Source organism: Myxine glutinosa, chromosome 9, assembly GCF_964187855.1.
Source record: "Myxine glutinosa chromosome 9, kmMyxGlut1.1, whole genome shotgun sequence".
Lineage (NCBI taxonomy): Eukaryota > Metazoa > Chordata > Myxini > Myxiniformes > Myxinidae > Myxine > Myxine glutinosa.
The window spans coordinates 5816563-5838338 of NC_136269.1; the positions used below are offsets into that span (position 1 = coordinate 5816563).

At 45.2% G+C, this 21776-nt stretch overlaps 1 protein-coding gene across 1 annotated transcript; it reads right to left on the bottom strand.

Annotated features, from left to right (window-relative positions):
- Positions 1–279: 279 nt before the first annotated feature.
- POLR3F (RNA polymerase III subunit F) lies at positions 280–21694 on the bottom strand. Its single transcript, XM_068129609.2, has 9 exons — positions 21542–21694; positions 20562–20679; positions 15609–15676; positions 11976–12043; positions 9273–9385; positions 7959–8102; positions 3775–3882; positions 3130–3321; positions 280–1127 (listed from the first exon to the last, which is right to left on the bottom strand). Exons 1-9 carry the CDS (start codon positions 21655–21657, stop codon positions 1050–1052), a joined length of 1005 nt encoding a protein of 334 aa, XP_067985710.2. The 5' UTR covers positions 21658–21694; the 3' UTR covers positions 280–1049.
- Between the last annotated feature and the right edge of the window lie 82 nt (positions 21695–21776).

Genomic DNA, 21776 nt, shown 5'->3' on the forward strand with positions numbered 1-21776 from the left:
ACGTGAATTGTCAGATGCAGAGAGATCATGTAAACAGGTGACAGTCAAAAGATTCCTCTTCTTCCTTGATGGAAGACTCATTGACAATGTGTTGGGTTCAAGTACATGGAGCAACCTTTATTAGCCAGTACACGTCACTCAACAAAACGGAGCCCGTCCTACGACCCCGACACCCTCCATCTCCCTGGCGCCCCCTGGCACTATCCCTCTTACACCTCTGACATCCAAATCTTACAAGTACGAAATTAAAACGTCCATTTCATGAAGTGCAGCCAGGACAAAGCTACAAAGTACAATTTATTCACATTAGAAAATAATATTTTTGCATTTGCACATTTTCCTGGTCCATTATTCACAGAATAAAGCTTCTTTATTCCATGCATTGCAAACACTGCACATTATGCTACAATACAAGATAAATTCAAATATCGATTATTCACAATTCCTCGTCCCATCCTCCCCGCTCACCAACAAGGTTAAAACATAGTGAAAGCTTCCCAACAGAAAGTTTAACAAAGTAACGGCGCTCGGACATTCCAAATAAACTGATAAACTACAGGTGTACAGGCAACGTTATCACCACAAATATGGGTCTCTAATCGAAACGACATTCCAAGGAAACCCACCTGTCATTCCTTACCATCTCCAGGAATGCATCGGAGATGCAAAGGCCATGACTATGCCGAGCTGGTTGTCCTGTTTGTCAGCACAGCTTGTTCATACTTCCTATGTATCAAATAAGCGTCCGGTCGAAGTAAGTGCAGTACAATTAGGAGAACACTATTATCACACGCAGACCTTTGTCATTCCATAAATGAACCCAAAAGAAAATAATTAAACAATTCTGCAACACCCGGATTGGTGAGTTTTATGATGGAATATTTTCTTTTTGAACCTATGACAACCATTCCACACCTGTGTGGAAAGCAAATAACAAACCAGGACTTGTGCCACTTCCCGATGCAGAGTGCAACAATTCCAAAATCCATTTGCACAAGGTATGGATGCCCCTCACACCACCTTGAACTGTGCAGTAGACTCCACAATCCTCAGAACTCCATCCACTCTCTAATGTAGACACACGTGGTGGGTGACACTTCTCCTCCAACATGGCAATCCTGAAACACCTGGAAACACAAGAGAATTGTTATAACAGCACTATTCAGGCCATAATGGTTAGGCCGGTGGGCTTGGGATCCAAAGGTCCTGAGTTTGAATCCCGTTTGGCTGTTGAATTAATACCAGGTGGGGTTGACTCATCCTGTCATCAAGAAGATTGATGTTTAAAACCGTCACAAAAGTAGGTGGGGGGGGAGAACTGTTGTGCCCTTGACCTGAAACTGCATACCCCCAGCACATATCCATGATCTGGTGAAGGGGTGTTAAATTGTATGGAAATCGATGAAAAGGACAGAAACAAACACATAAATGTTGAAAAGTATTGCTCCCATTCCTTTTCTCCAAAACAGGTAGAGTTATTAAAAAGAAAAAGTGCAGTCCGTACTTTAGTTCTTTGCACCGTTGGGTGTGAAGTTTTATGATTCAGACACTAAATGTCTCAGTGTTACGTTAGTCAAGAAGGCAGAAGGCAACACAACGTCATCAGTGCTGTGAAGTGTTGGAGATGAGAGTTGGGATGATAGGAGACGAGATGACAGGAGACGAGAGATGACAGGAGACTAGATGACTGGAAACCAGATGACTGGAAACCAGATGACTGGAAACTAGATGCCTGGAAACTAGATGACTGGAAACTAGATGGCAGGAGACGAGATGGCAGGAGACGAGATGGCAGGAGACGAGATGGCAGGAGACGAGATGGCAGGAGACGAGATGACAGCAGACGAGATGGCAGGAGACGAGATGACAGGAGACGAGATGGCAGGAGATGAGATGACAGGAGACGAGATGACAGGAGACGAGATGACAGGAGACGAGATGACAGGATACGAGATGACAGGAGACGAGATGACTGGAGACGAGATGACAGGATACGAGATGACAGGAGACGAGATGACTGGAGACGAGATGACAGGAGATGAGATGACAGGAGACGAGATGACAGGAGACGAGATGACTGGAAACCAGATGACTGGAAACGAGATGACTGGAAACTAGATGGCTAGATGACTGGAAACTAGATGGCAGGAGACGAGATGGCAGGAGACGAGATGGCAGGAGACGAGATGGCAGGAGACGAGATGGCAGGAGACGAGATGGCAGGAGACGAGATGGCAGGAAACAAGATGACAGGAGACGAGATGACTGGAGACGAGATGACAGGAGACGAGATGACAGGAGACGAGATGACAGGAGACGAGATGACTGGAAATGAGGGTTGGATGCACCATTCCAGACGACTATCAATGAAGTATCGCCACAAAGGATCACCATCCCCGACATGGCTCCATCAGATTTTCATCTCTTCCTCAAACCTAAAGAACACCTTCGTGGAGAACATTGTTTCTTCAGATGATGTCAAGGCCGCTGTGAAGTTCTATCATGACGACATCACAAGACTACCTGAACATTGGTAGAAATGTGTGGACCATTCTGGTGATTATGTTGAGAAATAAATATGCACCATGGTCGAGATTGATGTTAGTATCTGTCTTTATTTCATTTCGATATATTTACCTGGTTCGGAGAAAAATAATAGGAGTATGTATGTATGTATGTAAGCTTGTATGTAAACCTCTGTATGTAAACACCTCAGACAAAATAATAATCTATAAATTATTATCGGTGACCTTATCTGCATATTACAAGTGGGAGTTACCTCCCCCCACCCACCCCTGGAATATCTTTGAAGTGTTTCCAGTTGGATTATTTCACGGAGGAAATCCCAATTCTCAGTAACAGCCGATTAAAGAAGAAAATGTACTTGGTAACTAAACAAAAATCTAATCTTAAACTCAGGCCTGTGTCATACACAAGGAAAATAGGTGTATGTTACAAAATCCTCATTCCTTGAATGGAGGCTCAGGAAACAGGTGAATAGACCAACACCGAGCAAGAAGGCATCTTGGAAGAGCTAACAATCCGACAGACCACCTGCGTGTGGATCGTAGGTAATAGGTTCGGGTGCAGCACGAGTGTAGATCATAGGCAAAGTGAGGGAAGTCTCACCGGGCAAACTCCACACGGTGTTCGAACAAGGCCCGATGGCAGCAGGAGCGGCCCGACAGCACGAAAGAGCTTCATCTGTCCATCGATGCAGCCAACCGTACCTTCCTTTGCTGCAATTATTGTCATTTCCACCTTCCCATCATAGATGAGAGTATTGAGGATCGTCTCCACATCTTCCATCGAGAGTTCAACCTGCCATGCGACGCACCACAAGCAACGATTCTCACCATTACCTGTGAATTAGCATCTCACACTCAAACACACGACATTAACACAGACCAGGTACACTTGCAGTTGCACATCAGTAGAGAGGGAATCTGTGATTTTAATTCGTTTCTAACCAGGTTGTTGATGGCCACGGGGACGGACATTGGCTTATCTGAAAGAACGCCAACCACAGCCCATACAGACGACAGCATATAGAGGTTAATCTGGTGTCTTGTTGATATTACACAGGGGGTCAAAGGTCAAAATTGCTCATGGAATCAAGGGGTTTGGCTTTTCTTAACCAATACCTACAAGATTTGGTAGGAAAATACCTCTTCTCTTGAAATCTATTATATTCTGCAGGTTTTGGAAAATAAGGTGGATGGAAGGCTGTGAGAGGAGGTGAGGAGTGTGAGGGGGGAAAGATGGTTAACCCACCTTACTTATACCCAGCTCACTGATGTACTTCCACACTTCGTGTGACGAGGCAAACGAGCTGCTGCGCTGCAGTAAAGGACTCTGTTTGCCCTCCTGTGCAAGTTCGGCCTAGGGTAGGAACAAGCCCAGAGTTAAAGTGCAGCACCGTACCAGCGACCTGCTGCTCGTCACGGTAACCTATTCCTCTTGGATCGAGACGTGTCTGTCAATCCACAACTGTCAGTCAACCCCTCCTCTCCCTCCCCAACCCCCCCCCCCCCCCCCCTCCAACCCCAATCCCCTCAGGTGAACGCGCATCCATGCATGTAGGTTCCCGAGTTAAGTTATCTCGTTAGTATTTGTATTATTTTGTGTGGTGAGGAAAACAAAAGATATGCAAAGGCTATAGAGTGGTCTTCTTCTTCCTCCCTTCGTTATCCTCTTCTGCCTTCAACCCTTTTTATAACTCGACATTCACAGCCATATAAGTGTGTGACCATTGCACATTTTAGACACAGTATTTAATTTGGCTTCCCCTCTTTCCAGGCACAGTTAGACACAGCTCCACGTCGGTGTATTTACCTCTCCAGACACATTTACGTCATCAGCGATCCTTAACAAACATGCAAAATACATGCTTTATCCTTAATTCCCCTCATAACCAATATTTTTCCCTCCACCCTGACACATTTATGAAACGCAAACACCACATTCATTAAAAACGAACACCACACATTAAATGAGCCACGCACTCCCAGCTTTAACTCGCCTTGGCGGGAAACGCGGAAAGCAGGGTGCTTGATGGGGAGGGTCCCCGAGCACAAAGTGCGGATGATTGACAGGAGAGAGGGGTGGAGCATCTGGAGTTGCCACATTGGGGATGCTTTCTGCAGGACCAGGCTCCACCCCCGCTTGAGCGAGTGTAAAGGCGGAACGCAAGCGCTGTTCGGTGCTTTGGAATCGAGCCAGATATCTGCTGTAAACCCGGAAGATCGCCTGCCTGTCATATGAGGAGAAACCGCATTGGGCTGCTGAGGGAAAGACCGTTGCTCTGAGGGAGCGACCCGTTTGTACTGAGCGCAAAGGGTGAAAGGTGGGAGGAAGGCTCGCCTGCTTGTCATCTGAGGGGAAACCTGCATTGTCCTGAGGGAAAGACTGTTGCCTTGAGAGAGCGACCCATGCTGTGCTGGGCACAAAGCGCTGTGCAAGTGGTGAAATACAGGCAGGCCAAGCAGAGATCTATAGTTGAGGACGAGGACGAGGCTGCAATGCTGCACTACACGGCACTACGACACCACACTGAAATTCCACCCCCCACCCCCCTACCTGTATCAGGATCAGTACCCATCCTTCGACAGTGCCCGAGTAAGGCAAGGGCCGACCATAAGCCCTGACTCATACTCCCCCCTCCTCTTCTTTTCTTCCTCTCTACATTTCCGTGGAGTGTGAATCTGCTGGGCCCATGTTTCATCTGTAAATAATTAAGACTGGAGATGGGTTAAATGTGAAGTGGGATTAAGCTTTTTGGGTTGTGATTATTGACTGTGTGGTTTCTTTTACTCTGACCTGTGCTTGTAAATTATAATTGAGCTAGTAATTGCATTATTTTTAACCAATGTAAGTTGTGAATGCGTTGTTTTTGATCATTACTTGCAAATACTTTTTGGTTCTTCTGGTAAACAGTTGTTTCCAACCTACTGGTTTCGTCTCTTTTCCTATTGACTTGGCTAAGGTGCAGTAGTGATAGCTGGGACGTTCTTCCCAAACCAATTGGCTCCACAACATTAGCCAGTCTATACTCAGCAGTTCGCTCGGCTGCCCCTGATTAGATAAGATAAGGTGAGTACGAACCGAGGGTGCGATTCCTGGTTTGGTTGGTCACGTCACCCCCAGGTAAACGGTGTCAGACGGAGCACCCTAGGGGATTTGGCTGTCTGATTGGTGGTCGTGGTTGATTAGCAACCTCCTGGGTCGTGGAATTATCCGCGACCGGTGGCCTCAGGACCGGTAGTCGGGAGGAGCCGAGAAGTCCCCTCGTGGTGAACCTCGAAACCCGCGGTTCAAAACGTCTAGATAAACAATATTAACTAGAGCAATGCAACTGCGTCGCCAATAGGCCTCCGCGTAGTCCCTGCCCGTGACAACGGGTAGATAACCTTGTTAACTGTCCTAAATATAAACAAGTTTGATTTAAGTCTCTTCAGCTGTTCTCAAGTATCACATTTTTACCAGACATGACAGACTCTCCTCCTATAGTATCCATGGAAACCTCCACACATGGCTTGCCGACTTCCTCTCCGGTCGTAGTCAATGTGTGGCCCTGAATGGAATTCTCTCATCTCCCCTTCCTGTTCAGGCTGGAGTTCCTCAAGGCAGTGTTCTGGGTCCTGTGCTCTATGATGTCACAATTATCATTAAAACCTTCTACATGGGTGTCACTCCTACCCTGAAAGTTTCATCTCAATCGGATAGGTGGTTGCTGAGAAAAGTGAGGTTTAGCCCGTACGCACAACCCAAAAACATTAATGCCTTCGGCGACCTTCGGGGGTGGAGGTATAAAAATTAATTTCATCGATTGATCAATTGATATTGCAATGGCTCCGACTGTCAGCATCACTTGGATGAGATCGTCAATTGCTGTTCACATAAGCGGGGGATGTTGGGATAGCAGGTCCGAATCCCAAATACTGCATCGATTCGTCCATTCTTTACTCCTTCTAATTCGTGGAAAGCAACTTGGGATCTCTCCCAATGCCTTAGTCTTCAAAGCAACGTAATCACTGGCCGAGCACAAGCCATACAGTGTGGCAAATTAGATCCAATTGGTGACACGATCGTTTTGTGGATACACGTTGGTACAAACGTTGGAACGGTAATTACGCCACACGTGTGGAGCAACGCAGGGTCATGCATGGTCAGTCCATGATCGAGGAGGAACTACTCAATTTAAATTTAATTTTATATTGTGAACATGAATCCGATCATGAACATGCAGTTTCGCAGTACTTTGGCTCAGAATTTTGCAAATTGTATGGAATCTCGTCCCGAGCGTGCATGCACACAGAGATATTGCAATGGTACAGATATTGCAAATATATGAACACAGTGAAGCAATTGCCTGTATGTCTTGTAGTCAAACAAAATTAAAAATCATTCCAAAAAGGAAACTTTCTGTTTCAGCGACATTATAAAGGACACAAGCAACAGGCACGAAGAAATAATTTGACGTGTTCGGTGGTGTAAAAGACGCTGCATCATTGGTGGGAATTCTTAAGACAAAGAAAATGGCTTCTTTTTTTTGGTATTTAACTTATTGATTTTCACAGCTTTTAAAACTTTTATTTTATTTCAACCAAATTATATATTTTGAAGAATGTAAAACACAAATCGCTGGGTTTGCACTTCCAAAAATCTTCAGTTTAGCAGGAAATAATGTACGACGTCTCAACAGATCAAATTTGTCACTCGAGTTCTCAGGGTGGAGGAACTTGGAGATTCTTCTTCCTCCTTCAATAAAGTGTGTTCTATAAACTCTCGATTTATATGATGTCAAACAGTCGGTCAACAAAGACAAGTGCAAAGCAAAGCAAAGGAAATCACAATAAAGATCAAAATTAAAGCAAGAGTGCATTACACTCAGGAGGATGTATTCACGAGTTCATTAACAAATTAACAAATTCATTAACAAATTCATTTCATTATTCATTTCATCAACATCATTTTCATCATTTCATGTTCATTAACAAATTAATTAACGCCTGGTGTTGGCTTAGCGGTTAGGGTGCTGACTTGGGATCCGAGGATCCTGAGTTTGAATCCCGGTCGATCGCTGAATTAACACCAGGGGAGTCGACTCAGCCTGTCATCCTTCCGAGGTCGGCAAATTGAGTACCAGCTTGCTGGGATGAATGATCACACTCAAAACTCAAATGCAGGACTCAGGATACCCCGACTTAGAATAGGTACACCGTATCCCTGCGCATCGTAAGAGGCGACTAAGGGTTGGCATCAGGAAGGGCATCCGGCCATAGAAATATTGCCTCAAACAGGGAACCATGATTGTTATGGGGCCCGCAAGGCTAACCCCCGCTCTAGTGGGGAAAATAGCCTTAAAGCGATCATTCATTCATTCATTCATTAACAATCCTGAAAAATGGAGGAAAGAAGAATAAAAACCAATAGCATCAAACCCAACGTCACGGTACCTTTTGCATGAGGAACTTGAAGCACTGTTGGTTAAGCACCTCAACAAACTCGGCCTCAAAGTCCTGATCGCTGTACCAGGCACCGCCAGTTACCGATCGGTCAGGCTCCACATTGTAAAGCATGTATACCTTCTTCTTCGCAGCCTGCACACAGGTAATCATTGCCACGTAGCATTCGATCAAATACAGTACGTGTTGTGCAACAGGAGGTGGTGCCAACAATAAGGTATCATCTTTGATAAAGGGTACACATCTTAAATATGGCTTCTCTAAACAACATTGCAAGATAAAATATGAAACAATAGCAGGATAATGCATTCCACAAGCAAATCAATTAACAGAAACAGGAAGGAGAAACATCGGGGGAAAAAAGTTGGTGGGGTTTGGAGGGGAGGGGTATGGAGGGGGGGAGGCAAAACAATCTACAGCAGTGGTAACTCAAAATGCAAGGGGTAAAAAGATCAGCAGGTTTGGATACGGGAAAACATGGCGGTTCCCAATCCCATGGCGAGGTAAACCTACCATATTAAATAACGCAATTCTATATATGCATGCATGTATGTGTGTGTATGTTTGTTTTATGTATGTGTACGTATGTAAGTACATATGAAACTCATCGGACAAAACAAAAAAACAGGGCTGGTCCAATCTCCACCAAATTTCACATGTGGGTACATAAGGGTGAGGTCACAGGCACAAGGAATCCTCCCTCCCCATCCACTTTTGAGGGTGGAGACAACTTGCCAATGTTCCTGAATGGAGCAGGTGTTTCTAGCTAATCAAAATCAAAACAATGAAACTTTCAAAAAAAATAAAAATTAAACGAGGTTTAGCCTGTACGTACGGACGGACGGACAACCCAAAAACATAATGCCTCCGGCCACCTTCGGGGGTGGGGGCATAAAAATGAATAAAACTAACTACCAAGGATAATAACAAAACATGGTTTCTGGAAGTTTATTGGAACGTCATTTAGTGTTACAACTGACTCGGGTCTTACGTTCTCCTTTCATATGCAGCACATGGGTGCCGATTTGCATCATTTGCTAGGGAAGGGGGGGGGGGGGGGAGAGGGGGCATGAAATAGAACAGAATGAAGACAAATGAAAGAAACCGAAAAGGAAAAACCAACATGTTAGTAAACAAGCATCAAATACCCTGCGAATGTGCGTATAGGCACAGACTAGTGTACACACACGCACAGATAACAAGCCTCAATTGACTCTAGCGAACGGAGACCACGACCTTGTGCTCTCCCATTGAATGCACCTTGTGCCAGGACAGGGAGAGCAGATTGTGACAAGAGGAACTTACGGCAACAGACTTCACGGCCTTTATCAACTTCTTGCTCTCCAAGCTTTTGAGGATCTTGTTGACCTCGGTGAGGGGTAGGTTACTCTTAAAGCGGATGTCTCGACTCCAGATGCCTGAAAATATAAAAAGGTTATATAAAGAAAGTTTCCAAAAGTCCGTTTATTTTCAGCAAAATACGTGGAAAATCGGACAAAACTGAGTTAATTCAACAAACCTTTGTTATTACCTCCGCCATCGAAGAGGTTATGTTTCCACCCCCTGTTTGTCTGTCTGTGAGCAAGATATGTCAAACGGTTATGGACTGATTCAGACGACATTTAGTGGACAGGTTGGGTGTGAGAAAAGGCCAAATTGGTTACATTTTGGTGGAGTTCTGGATTCAGGAGTTTTTAAGTGATTCTTCACCATTGGGAGAAAGGGCCAAAAACGATATATAGCACGATATCTGAAAAGGTTATGGACGGATTATGACAAAACTTGGTGGTTGAGTTGGTTCGGCGACAAGAACAAGGCAATTAGAGTTTGGTTCAGGTCTGAATCCAGATCCGACTGACCAGTGGGATACAAAACAAACTAACTGTTTAGCCTGGCAGAAGAATGCGCTCTACCGAGTGTCGTTCTCGTTTTTAATGTAATCTGCATCTTTAGGGCTGCAGAGAAATGATGACTCATGCGGTAAACTGAACAAAGGTGATCATGGTCTTCCACACTCTTCACTAGGGGGCTGCTACAAAACAAGCTGCGTAAGGGGTTGTAGATTGTATGGAGAAGCCGGGGAGCAGGGAGGCGAGGGCGTGGGGGGGCGGGGGTGGGGGTTAGGAGGTTGAAAGATCATAACTATGAATAAATCAATTGCAATCACGATTTTCAAGAAAAAGGGAAAGCATTAGTAATAGAATGACGAGTGATGTGTTTCCTGTGTACTCAAGGCTGAAACCTTCACATTACCAATGTGACATTGCAAAGAAACAATAAAGGATTGTGAAAGACTTTCTGATTTTTATGACTTTGCATTCCTGAGATGAATGTGTTTTGTTGCGTGTGGAGCAGCCCAGCAGAGGTTGCAAGTGTCGGCGGTGGAATCCCCGATGCAACAGAACAAAATGAACACTGGGTTATTCTTCTTCTTCACCACAATCTTTCACCCTTCTTTTTTTTCATGAAGATTATTTAGTTCCTTTTGTTCGAACTATTTTAAGGTGGGCGAGGTTCACTTTTTCCATGGGTACATGGAAGTATCGGTGCGGAGGGAGAGAAAGGGTGTCTAAAAGGTAAGCGCAGATGCGCGAAATCGCAGATCGTGAACATGCGGACAGTGAGATTTAACTGTATATTTGTCCACAAATATATCAATACTTGTGCGACTCCATATTGTGAGCGGAGAAAGCGCCAGCAAAGTGTCCCATAACAGCCTTCGCTGCACCTTAACATGAGCGATAAGTGCCGCCTGCCACGCGGAACATTATCTCTCGCTTCCACCAACCTCAATATGGAGTCATCTTGGATGCGATCGGGAGTAATGATTAAAATACATGAATTAGTGCTCCAACCTATGACAAACTCCGTGACATCACTGCCACAATGTCAGCACTTTCTGCGAAGCTCCAGAAGAGCCATCCCGCAGCGCCAATCATAAAGATGTTATTTCAGATACTGTCACAAGTGCATTGAAAACCTGCAGTTACCGACCTGGTTTCGCCCTTACTTGGGCATCATCAGGGCAACGCAGCGAGCTTCCACACACTTGTGACTCTGAAAACCTTTCAGCTACATACCAGCGAATTATTATCATTACTCCCGACCGCATCCAGGACGACTCCACATTGCGCTTGGTGGAAGCAAGAGAGAATGTTCCGCGAGGGCTGTTATTGGACACTTTACTGGTGCTCTCTCTACTCACAATATGGAGCTGCATCAGTACTGGTAAATAGCCGAAAGGTTTTCAGAGTTTTCAGAGGATTTGAAATGGATCCATCAACCAAGTTGGATGAAATGAAGACACGACTTTCTTTTTGGACATCTGTGAGGATGCGTGGAACGAAATTTGAGCAGACGCGTCTCATGTTCAAATCGTCTGTCAGTATGGCCTGAACGGAACCAAATGAAAGACTGGTCTCTTCCGCGATTTATTGAATGGGTAAACGAGAGTGCTGACTTGAGCGATGTTTTCATCGGTTTGTGCTGCTGATGGACGACCTCTTCTTTCATTATCTTCCAGCGACTCATTTCCTTCCCGAAACCGTTCATCCACTTGAAAACAGACTTATTTGTCAAAGCCTCATCTCCGTCGACCATTACGAGCATTTTGTTTGTTTCTGTAGTTGTCTTGCCAAGTTTAAAACAAAATTTCATGTTTGCCCTTTGCTCAGACTTCAACATTTTCTACAAAATCGCCAGACGCCACAAACACGTGCTCACACAAAGCAATGCCACGGCACATTGGCGCGTAATACTAATGGTGTTTATTGCGTGCTCACAAGTGAGAGGGTTAACCGAATAGGCCCCACCTACTACCTCAACAATGTTCATGCATTATTAGTGGCGGCACAATTCACCAAACCTTTTGATCACCCCTCGTATATATGTATAGGTATAACCCTGAATCAATGCCCATTTTCCTTCCATAAACAAAACAAGAGTTTAATCTGTGACAGTAACAATTACCATGCTGTTGTTTTTGAATAGACCAAGTACTCCACTTACCTTTGTTACCAGCATCTTCAATGATTTGGTACACCAGCTTCTCCTGGTTATCTGCCCCTCTCACCTTGCTGGGGTGGATGACACAAAGTAAAACTGTGTTAAACTCAATCAATCAATAGATAGATTATTTTACTGCACATCGAAATCAAAACCACCCAAAGCTGCTCCCTACTTCACAAATCAAAACAACAACAAACAACAGGGCCACAAATTTAGAAGAACACCTTGAATGGCACTTCGTAGAGTGCATACTTTGCCAGGCTGAACAGCTTACGTTTTGTATCCCACTGATAAGCCGGATGTGATTTGGGCCTTAACCATAACTGAATCAATTCTTCCTTGTCACACACCCAAACTGACCACCATGTTTTGTCTGAATCTGTTCACAACCTTTTCAGATATCGTGCTACAGATCGTTTTTGGCTCAATCTCTCAATGGTGAAGAAGAACTTTTAAAACTCTCGTATTCGGATCCGAATCTTCACCAAAATGTAATCAATTCGTCCTTGTCACACACCCAACCTGCCCACCAAATTCCGTCCGAATCAGTCCATAACTTTTTGAGATATCTTGTTCAGACAGACAAACAGATAGACAGGGGTGAAAACATAACCTCTGTCTACCTTTGATGGTGGAGGTAACTAGAAAGAATATAAAAACGCAAAGTCCATCTGCGTCCCCTTTGTACTCAAACTAAACTTGACGATTACAAGTTTTAAAAAAAAAAAAGGAAATTTTTGAATTAGTGTTCTCCATTTTCTCATAAGAAAGGTTGATTGAAGATTTTCAAGAAAGCGTGAAACAACTGCACAACAATCATGAACAGAGTATGCATTTACAACGCTCTCACATAATACGTGCAAACATTGAGGAAATTTGGTCAAATTATGCAAAATATCAGCTTGTCACATTTCCAGACAGAATTAGACCAAAATTGCCTCAAAGATATTAATATTACCAGCTAATTAATACGAGCATTAATTAGCAGCTAATTAATATAAAAGATTTTAATGTTAGCATTAATATTAGCAGCAAAAATAAACAGAACAAGTAAAGATACTGTTGTGGATCTGCCACCGGCCTTCTTCCCTTACCAAGGGGGGGATTAGTCCCCTTGTCTTGACTGACCTGGCGCGACCCGAGACCTATTACGTCCCTTCCGGACAGCGCTAAATAGGGTTTCGGGACCAAATTCGCTGTTACCTGCCCTGAAGCGAGGAAATAAGCCTCGCACGAACCACGTGTGCTGGTGATACGGCGAGCGGTTGCGTACACGTGATCCGCGCCGTTATAGATGGTGGAACCCGATTCAAGCGGTTCTATTCGTACCACGCTTAGCCAATGGAGAAATCACGGGAACGAACGAATCAGAAGGAAGAACAGAATTTATTTACACTATACAAGGATTGGTAGAAGGAAAGGGACACAGAGCAGCCTTATACAGTCTTACTTAATACCCCTGGACAAACGGACCCGTCTCACACACACTCACACGGGGATTGCAGATGAGCAGGATGATGTTCTCCAGCGCGTCCAGGGATGGCTCTCGTGCAGCTCTCTCCGGTCCCCGGCACGTCCCGTGGAGATGGAGGCAGGAGAAGGCAAGAGCTCGTGGCGTGTCGCCTGAACAATCGGGTTATCTCGGGGCGCACGGTAGAGGGCGGACTTTGGCGCGACTGGCGGTTATTCACTCGCGAAAATGCGCTATCTTCGTTACCGGCGCGTCTGGCTGCGCCCGCGTACATGTACGGCCAACGCCTCTTCCTCTATCCCCTGGCGCGCACGTTCTATTGCGAGGGTCAAAGTTCAACAACGGCGAGTGATGCAAATTCTCTGGCACAGTCCTTTCTCCTCAAGTCCTATCGCACCACTGGTGCAAGTCAAGTCCTTTCGAGGGCTTTTCGTATGGGCTTATATAGACCCGCCCCGCGAACCTTCTGGAACTCACCAGCCTCTCCTCACCATGCCCTCTCACGCCATTCCGCTCGAGTTCTGATTGGCTGGTGGCTCTTACTGTCCCCCCACGCCGCTCACCCCGACCCCGCTCCCCACCTTCACCTTTCGAGGCCCTGCCTCGTGTTAACTCGACTGGGGGACAGCCAAATGGGGCGCGGGATGGATTGCGCCCATAGAGGTAGAATGGAGGTTGGAGCAAAATGATTGGGGGGCCTATTCTCCTGTCTTTACACAACGCAGGTACTAAGAGGGGAAATGGCCTATTCTTACACATACTAAGACATAACTATACTACAAATGGGCGTATATGTTGCTCGTGTGACTAACTATGGGGGGCAAACCTTTAACCTTTAATGACTTCAATGTGCCAATCTCAAATCCGCAGTAATACATTCAAAGTACACCGCCCCCATGCCAAATAATTAAATATCCCACAGCGCGGCATTGCCGGGGCGCCTCCGGCACCCGGCAATACCGCAGTGCAGCTCACCGAGGCTGCATTGGGAGGGAGAGGTGTGCAATAATTGATTGATTAATTGTATAATTAAAATCAATAAAAGATTATCATAAAATATTTTCGTAATCAATTGGCTAATAGCAGAACTAAACCACTAGTGCTTCATCCGAAGATGTATCTTTTAGAAATTTAATTAAATAAGTCATTAATAAAAAATTAAATAATTAATTGATTAATCAATAAATAATTCATCGATTAAATGATTAATCAATAAATCAAAAATATTCTTTATAGTGACATTACTTGGTCACTGTCATGTCCAAATATTAGCTTCCTAGCATAAAAGGTGCCTGAGATATTGCCCAGATGAGAAAGAAAATAAATAAATGATTAATAATGAAAATAAATAAATAATAATCATAAAAAAATGAAATAGTTAATCAATTGGCTAATAGAATACATAATCCACCACCATTCCATCCGAATCTGTAACTTTAAAAAATATAATTAATTAAGTCATTCATCGAATAATTAAATAATTAATCGATTAATCAATTAATCAATAAATCAAAAATACCCTTTACAGCCAAATCACTTGGTCATTGTCATGTCCAAATATCAGCAGGGTCGCCATGCCGGGGGAGAAGAAAAGGGGGTAATCACCACGTGGGGGGGGGGGGGGGGAGAAAAGGCGAGAGGTTGCCGCACCAGGGAAGGGGGGGGGGAGTCGCCTTGACGGCGGGGGGGGGGGGGGAGAAGAAAAAGGGGGTCGCCGCGCCGAGGGGGAACAAAAGGGGGGAGGGATCACTGTGCTGGGGGAAAGAAAAGGGTCACTGGGCTGGTTGGAGGGGAGGAGGTGCATTCAAGTCAACCATGTGTTGTTCATAATTAGCATTTAATAATTTCAGCGTGATCATGTTGTCCATCATGCCGACATTATCTTTATGATGTTGTCTATGAAGAGGTTATCGTGAAGAGGTTATCGTGATGACATTGTGTATCATGATGTTATTGTGATCACATTATTGTGATGATGTTATCTTGACGACATTGTGTATTATATTATGATGATAATTATACGAGTTATCCACGAATCATAAATCCAATGATTTGGCACAACAGCATTTGCAAGGCATGTTCGAGTTTGATGAGGCATTTCTGTGCATCCTTAGAAAGAAGAGTGCTGGGGCAGAACACGTTTCACGCAGGTAACTTGTTACCTGGTCGCCTGTGTGTCCTTCAATCTGTACAGCAAGCCCGAGTTGTTCCGCAATAAATCCAACTTTCCCTAGTTGAAAAACAAGATTACTGAACAGATGTCGTCACATTAGTCGACAACAAAAAGGAAAGAGGCTTCAACTTTCATCAATCATATCAAAATGGAGCAAGTTTCTACAAATACAAGTGATCTTGTTGCACAAACAACCCCATCAACCTCCACTTTCCCACCAATATAAATAAAAAGTCATTAAGACGCATGAGGCTACAGACGCTGGATTGTCGGTGACAGTAGGGCCTATTCTCTTGGCTTTACTCAATGCAGAACTAACAATGGAAAAGGACTAAGCTTACAAATACTAAGACATAACTATACTATCACGAGGCTACATGTTGCTTGTGTGACTAACTATGAGGGGCAAATTTTAAGCTTCTTCCGTAAGCTTTAAGCTTCTTCCGTAAGCTAAACGCTCTTTCACCTACCTCATTCTCATCGACCCTCTCTGAAAAAATGTCCACTTCTCCCTTCGTTGACCTCCACACCCCTTCTGACCTCACTGACTACTACAACCACACTCTCTCCTCCTGCCTTGACCAACTTGCGCCTATAAAAACCAAAACAGTTTCTTTCACCCATTCTGCTCCCTGGTTTACCCCTGAACTCCGCCTGATGAAAACTCGTGCTCGCCAACTTGAAAGACTCCGCAATAAAACAGGTCTCACAGTTCACTCCCAGGCCGACAAGGACCACATACAACACTATAAAGATGCCCTCTCCCGCGCCCGCTCCGCCTACTACTCTCAAATTATCCACTCTGGCTCCGGAAACCCAAAAGCACTCTTCTCTACAATAAACAAACTCCTCAGCCCCCTGAACACCACCACCCAGTCATTCACAATAGACAACTGCATCTCCTTCCTTTCATTCTTCCAACGCAAAATTGAAAACATCTACAACAGCTTGACCACCGCCGCACCCGCTCCCCCTCAAACCACCTGCCCCCCCTTATCCTGCCATCCCCTGTCTCAATTCTCCCCAGTCTCCCCTACTGACCTCTCTGAACTCCTCATCGGAATGAAAACTGCCACCTGCACTCTTGACCCCATCCCCTCCAGCTTTGTCAAGGCCTCCCTTCCTGCTCTCTCTCCACTTATCATTGCAATAATAAACTCCTCCCTGTCTACAGGCATCGTCCCACCATCCCTCAAAATTGCTGCTGTTACCCCCATTCTGAAAAAACCTGGACTAAACCCTGACACCCTAAATAACTTCAGACCCATCTCCAACCTACCCTTTCTGTCAAAGGTTTTGGAACGCGCTGTAGCCACTCAACTCAAACATCACCTCTCTGCCAATAACCTGTATGAAACATTCCAATCCGGATTCCGCTCCAACCACAGTACTGAAACTGCTCTCCTCAAAATCAGCAACGACCTTCTCCTCTCCTCTGACGCTGGCAACCTCAACATTCTCATCCTCCTCGACCTCAGCGCCGCCTTTGACACCATCGATCACACCATCCTCCTCACCCGACTTGAAACCACCTTTAACATTACTGGCACTGCCCTCTCTTGGATTAAATCATACCTCTCTGACAGACGTCAGTTCATCTCCATCAATAACTGCAAATCCCCCACTGCTCCCCTCCCCCAAGGTGTCCCCCAAGGTTCAGTTCTTGGCCCCCTCCTCTTCATCCTTTACCTGTCCCCCCTCGGTCACTTAATCCGCCGTCATGGTCTCCAATTCCACTGCTTCGCCGATGACATCCAGCTTTTCATCTCCACCAAGTCCATCTCCACCGCCACCCACTCTATCCTGACAAACTGCATCACTGAAATAAAATCCTGGCTTCAAATCAACTTCCTCAAACTTAACTGTGATAAATCTGAAATAATCATCATTGGCCCAAAAACGCTCACCAAGTCCACCCATAACTTTGCCCTCAACATCGACGGTTTCCCAGTATCCACCTCCCCTCACATCCGGAATCTTGGCATCATCTTTGACCAAACCCTCTCCTTCGACAAATACACTAAACAGATCACAAAGACAGCCTTCTTTCACCTGAAAAACATCGCCCGTCTCCGTCCATCCCTCTCCTCCGTGGCTGCAGAAACCCTCATCCACGCCTTCATCACTTCCCGTCTGGACTACTGCAATAGCCTCCTTTATGGTTCACCCTCAACAATCACCAATAAACTCCAATACATTCAGAACTCCGCTGCCCGTCTACTCACCCATTCCCGGACCCGTGACCACATCACCCCCGTCCTTTACAAGCTTCACTGGCTCCCCATCTCCCAGAGAATCCAGTACAAAATCCTCCTCTTGACCTACAAAGCCCTCCATAACCTGGCCCCATCCTACCTGGCTGACCTCCTCTCCAGACACACTCCCACCCGCAACCTCCGCTCTGCTGGTACCAACCTCCTGACCCCCCCCCCCCCCCATCCGGACCAAATTTAGATCCTGGGGGGACAGGGCCTTCTCCATCGCTGCTCCCACCCTCTGGAACTCGCTACCTCACACCATCAGAGACTCCTCCTCACTCACCACATTCAAAACATCACTCAAGACCCACCTGTTCAACACTGCATTCAACATTTAACCCACAGCATCTAACCCCTGACTATCTCCTCTCCTTCTCCCTCCTTTGTGCTTTGAATATTTCCCTATTGATTCTTCTTTTTTTGCAATTGTTTTTATGTTTTGCTATGCATTATGTTTTGCACTCTGTCAAAGCGTCTTTGGGCTTCCTGAAAAGCGCTATATAAAATAAAGGCATTATTATTATTATTATTATTAAATACAAACTACTCTGCCCATAAATTCAAACATGAACTACAGCGAAGTCGATGGAACGCCATCGCTAATCCCCACACTTCTCACCTAAAACAAAGTTGAACTAGAACGGCACTCAGTAGAGAGCATACCTCCGCCAGGTGAATAGTTTACGTTTTATATCCCAGAGTAGACAAGGAAATCACAATACAGAATCACATTTAATCAAAATCATCCGTCCACAACTTTTTGAGATATCCTGCTGTGTATCGTTTTAGCCCTATCTCCAAATGGTGAAAAATCACTTTAAAAATTCTTGGAGCCGGAACCGAACACGGATCTTCACCAAACCTAATCATTTTGTCGTTGTGACATACGCTACATCTCCGCCAAATTAGGTCCGAATCCGTCCACAACTTTTAGACATATTTTGTTCACAAACGGACAGACAGACTGGGGTGAAAACATAACCTCCGATCCCACCTTTGGTGGTGGAGGTAAAGATGGCAAAAAGTTCCACCAGGAATGACCAGATATCAAATTTAGAGTTAAAAAAAAGATCTTCTGTTTTGACCCCCAGTGACCCCAAGTCCCCAGCCCCTGCAGAATGAACGGGGGGTCAAATCCAAATACACGACATGGCCAAAAGTATGCGGACACCCCTTCTAATTAGTGGATTCGGCTGTTTCAGCCACACCCATTGCTGACAGGTATGTATAATCAAGCACACAGCCATGCAATCTCCACAGACAAACACTGGCAGTAGAATGGGCCGTACTGAAGAGCTCAGTGACTTTCAATAGGATGCCACCTTTCCAACAAGTCAGTTCGTCAAATTTCTGCCCTGCTAGAGCTGTCCCGGTCAACTGTAAGTGCGGTTATTGTGAAGTGGAAACGTCTAGGAGCAATAACAGCTCAGCCACGAAGTGGTAGGCCACACAAGCTCACAGAACAGGACCGCAGAGTGCTGAAGAACATGGGGTGTGTAAAGTGCGTAAAAATCGTCTTTCCTCGGTTGCAACACTCATTACCGAGGTCCAAACTGCCTCTGGAAGCTACATCAGCACAACAACTGTTCGTCGGGAGCTTCATGAAATGGGTTTCCATGGTCAAGCAGTCGCACACAAGCCTAAGATCACCATGGGCAATGCCAAGCGTCGGCTGGAGTGGTGTAAAGCTCGCCACCATTGGACTCTGGCGCATTGGAAACGCGTTCTCTGGAGTGATGAATTACGCATCACCATCTGGCATTCGGACGGACGAATCTGGGTTTGGCGGATGCCAGGAGAACGCTACCTACCCGAATGCATAGCGCCAACTGTAAAGTTTGGTGGAGGAGGAATAATGGTCTGGGGCTGTTTTTCATGGTTCGGGCTAGGCCACTTAGTTCCAGTGAAGGGAAATCTTAATGCTACAGCATACAATGACATTCTAGACGATTGTGTCCTTCCAACTTTGTGGCAACAGTTTGGGGAAGGCGCTTTCCTGTTTCAGCATGACAATGCCCCCATGCAAAAAGCGAGGTCCATACAGAAATGGAAGATCGGTGTGGAAGAACTTGACTGGCCTGCGCAGAACCCTGACCTCCACCCCATCGAACACCTTTGGGATGAATTTGAATGCCGACTGCGAGCCAGGCCTAATCACCCAATATCAGTGCCCAACCTCACTCATGCTGTTGTGGCTGAATGGAAGCAAATCCCTGCAGCAATGTTCCAACATCGAGTAGAAAGCCTTCCCAGAAGAGTGGAAGGCTGTTATAGCAGCAAAGGGGAGACCAACTCCATATTAATGCCCATGATTTTGGAATGAGGTGCTCGACGAGCACGTACAGGTGTGATGTTCGGGTGTCCACATACTTTTGACCATGTATTGTAAATCGTTACATATTTAATGTGTGCCCCAATGGTGTTTGCAGATACAAAGTTTCTTTTTTTTTTAACCGACACTACTCTTGCACCTTTGTGCCAAGTGTTTATCAAAACTACCAGGTCTGGTGAATTTCTGACCAAACTGTTTAAGAAGAGGTAGCATGACGGACAGACAGAACCAATTACGATACCCCTCCACCCCCATCCCCCGGCGTTTATTTATTTATTTTTAAGTGTGGGGATAACAAAACAAAGAATCCATTTTCACTTTATCATAATAGAAGACAGATTGTCCATTTTACCTGTGACAGCAGGCGATTGATGGCGGACGCCCGTTGTTGTGGATCCAGGTGTGGCATGTCATTCTGAATAACCTGGTCAGTGATTCCATGGGGGAGTTGTTCGCACAGTGACAGTAGCCTAGAAAAACACGTCTCAAAAATAACATACCAGGCGAGGAACCTTCGACTACCCTCCTACTACCATCTACCCCAACTCTAACTTCCTTTCTCCCAAATTTCCTCTTCCCCTTAGCCCCTCCTCATTCATTTATTAATTTATACTTGTTTCCCTCTCCCCAACCCCCTCTCTTCTTCTTCCTCCTCCCTCGCAACTTCTTCTTCTTTGTGGTATAAACTTCAAAGACCTCTTCCAGCCTATCACGATGATCCACATCTCTCTTCCAATACCATTACCCTCGAATCCTCTTCTCTCATTTGCACTTTTTCTTTACACCTCCTCCCCATCCCATCAATGATTTCTCTTTTCTCTGTCTCAAAGCAATATTATAAGTGCAAATGCAAAAAAAGAAATATAAACAGTTGTGTTCCACCACCACAAAACTTGTACAGCGCTCGCCAAGCGGCTTAAGCACCCAATCAATCACAACTAAACGGTTGATAAGGAACGGATGGCTTGGCAAGCGATAGTAAGCAGATTCGTCATGGAACCTACCCCCGCTACCAATGTAAACAATGCGGTGTATAAGTTAACTTCAGTGTACTCATCGCTCAACCCTCATGGTTTGCAGAGTCAAAAATCGCAATTTAATGAAACAAAATTTAACAAAGCATCGTTTAAACAAAAAATGGTACAAGGAAATCCACGCGAATCTGGTAAAGCCGGTTTTAAGGTTTATCACTTTATCAAGTGAGTTACAGAGGCCTGTACGCTCTAGACTAGTCCCACGTGTCTCGGTCGACCCCGGTCACTGATCGTCTGATCCCCATGAGGATGGGTCTACACTCTACACCCCTCTAATCAAAGCACGGAACCCACGAACCTGCGTTCTATCTCCGCGCTCTCTTGTTTCACGGCTGTGTCCCCCATGACGCTTCGTTCGTCTTCGTCCTTAAATGTTTCATCTTCTTCTTCTTCTTTATTCGAACGGTTTCTCATTTCTCAACGTGCTCTGAACGCCCCGCCCCTCTAACATGACGTAGTTGCGTAAGACGAGTCCAAACAACTCTCATTCGTTACTTCGAACATATTGGACCGCAGTTACTAAACATATATTT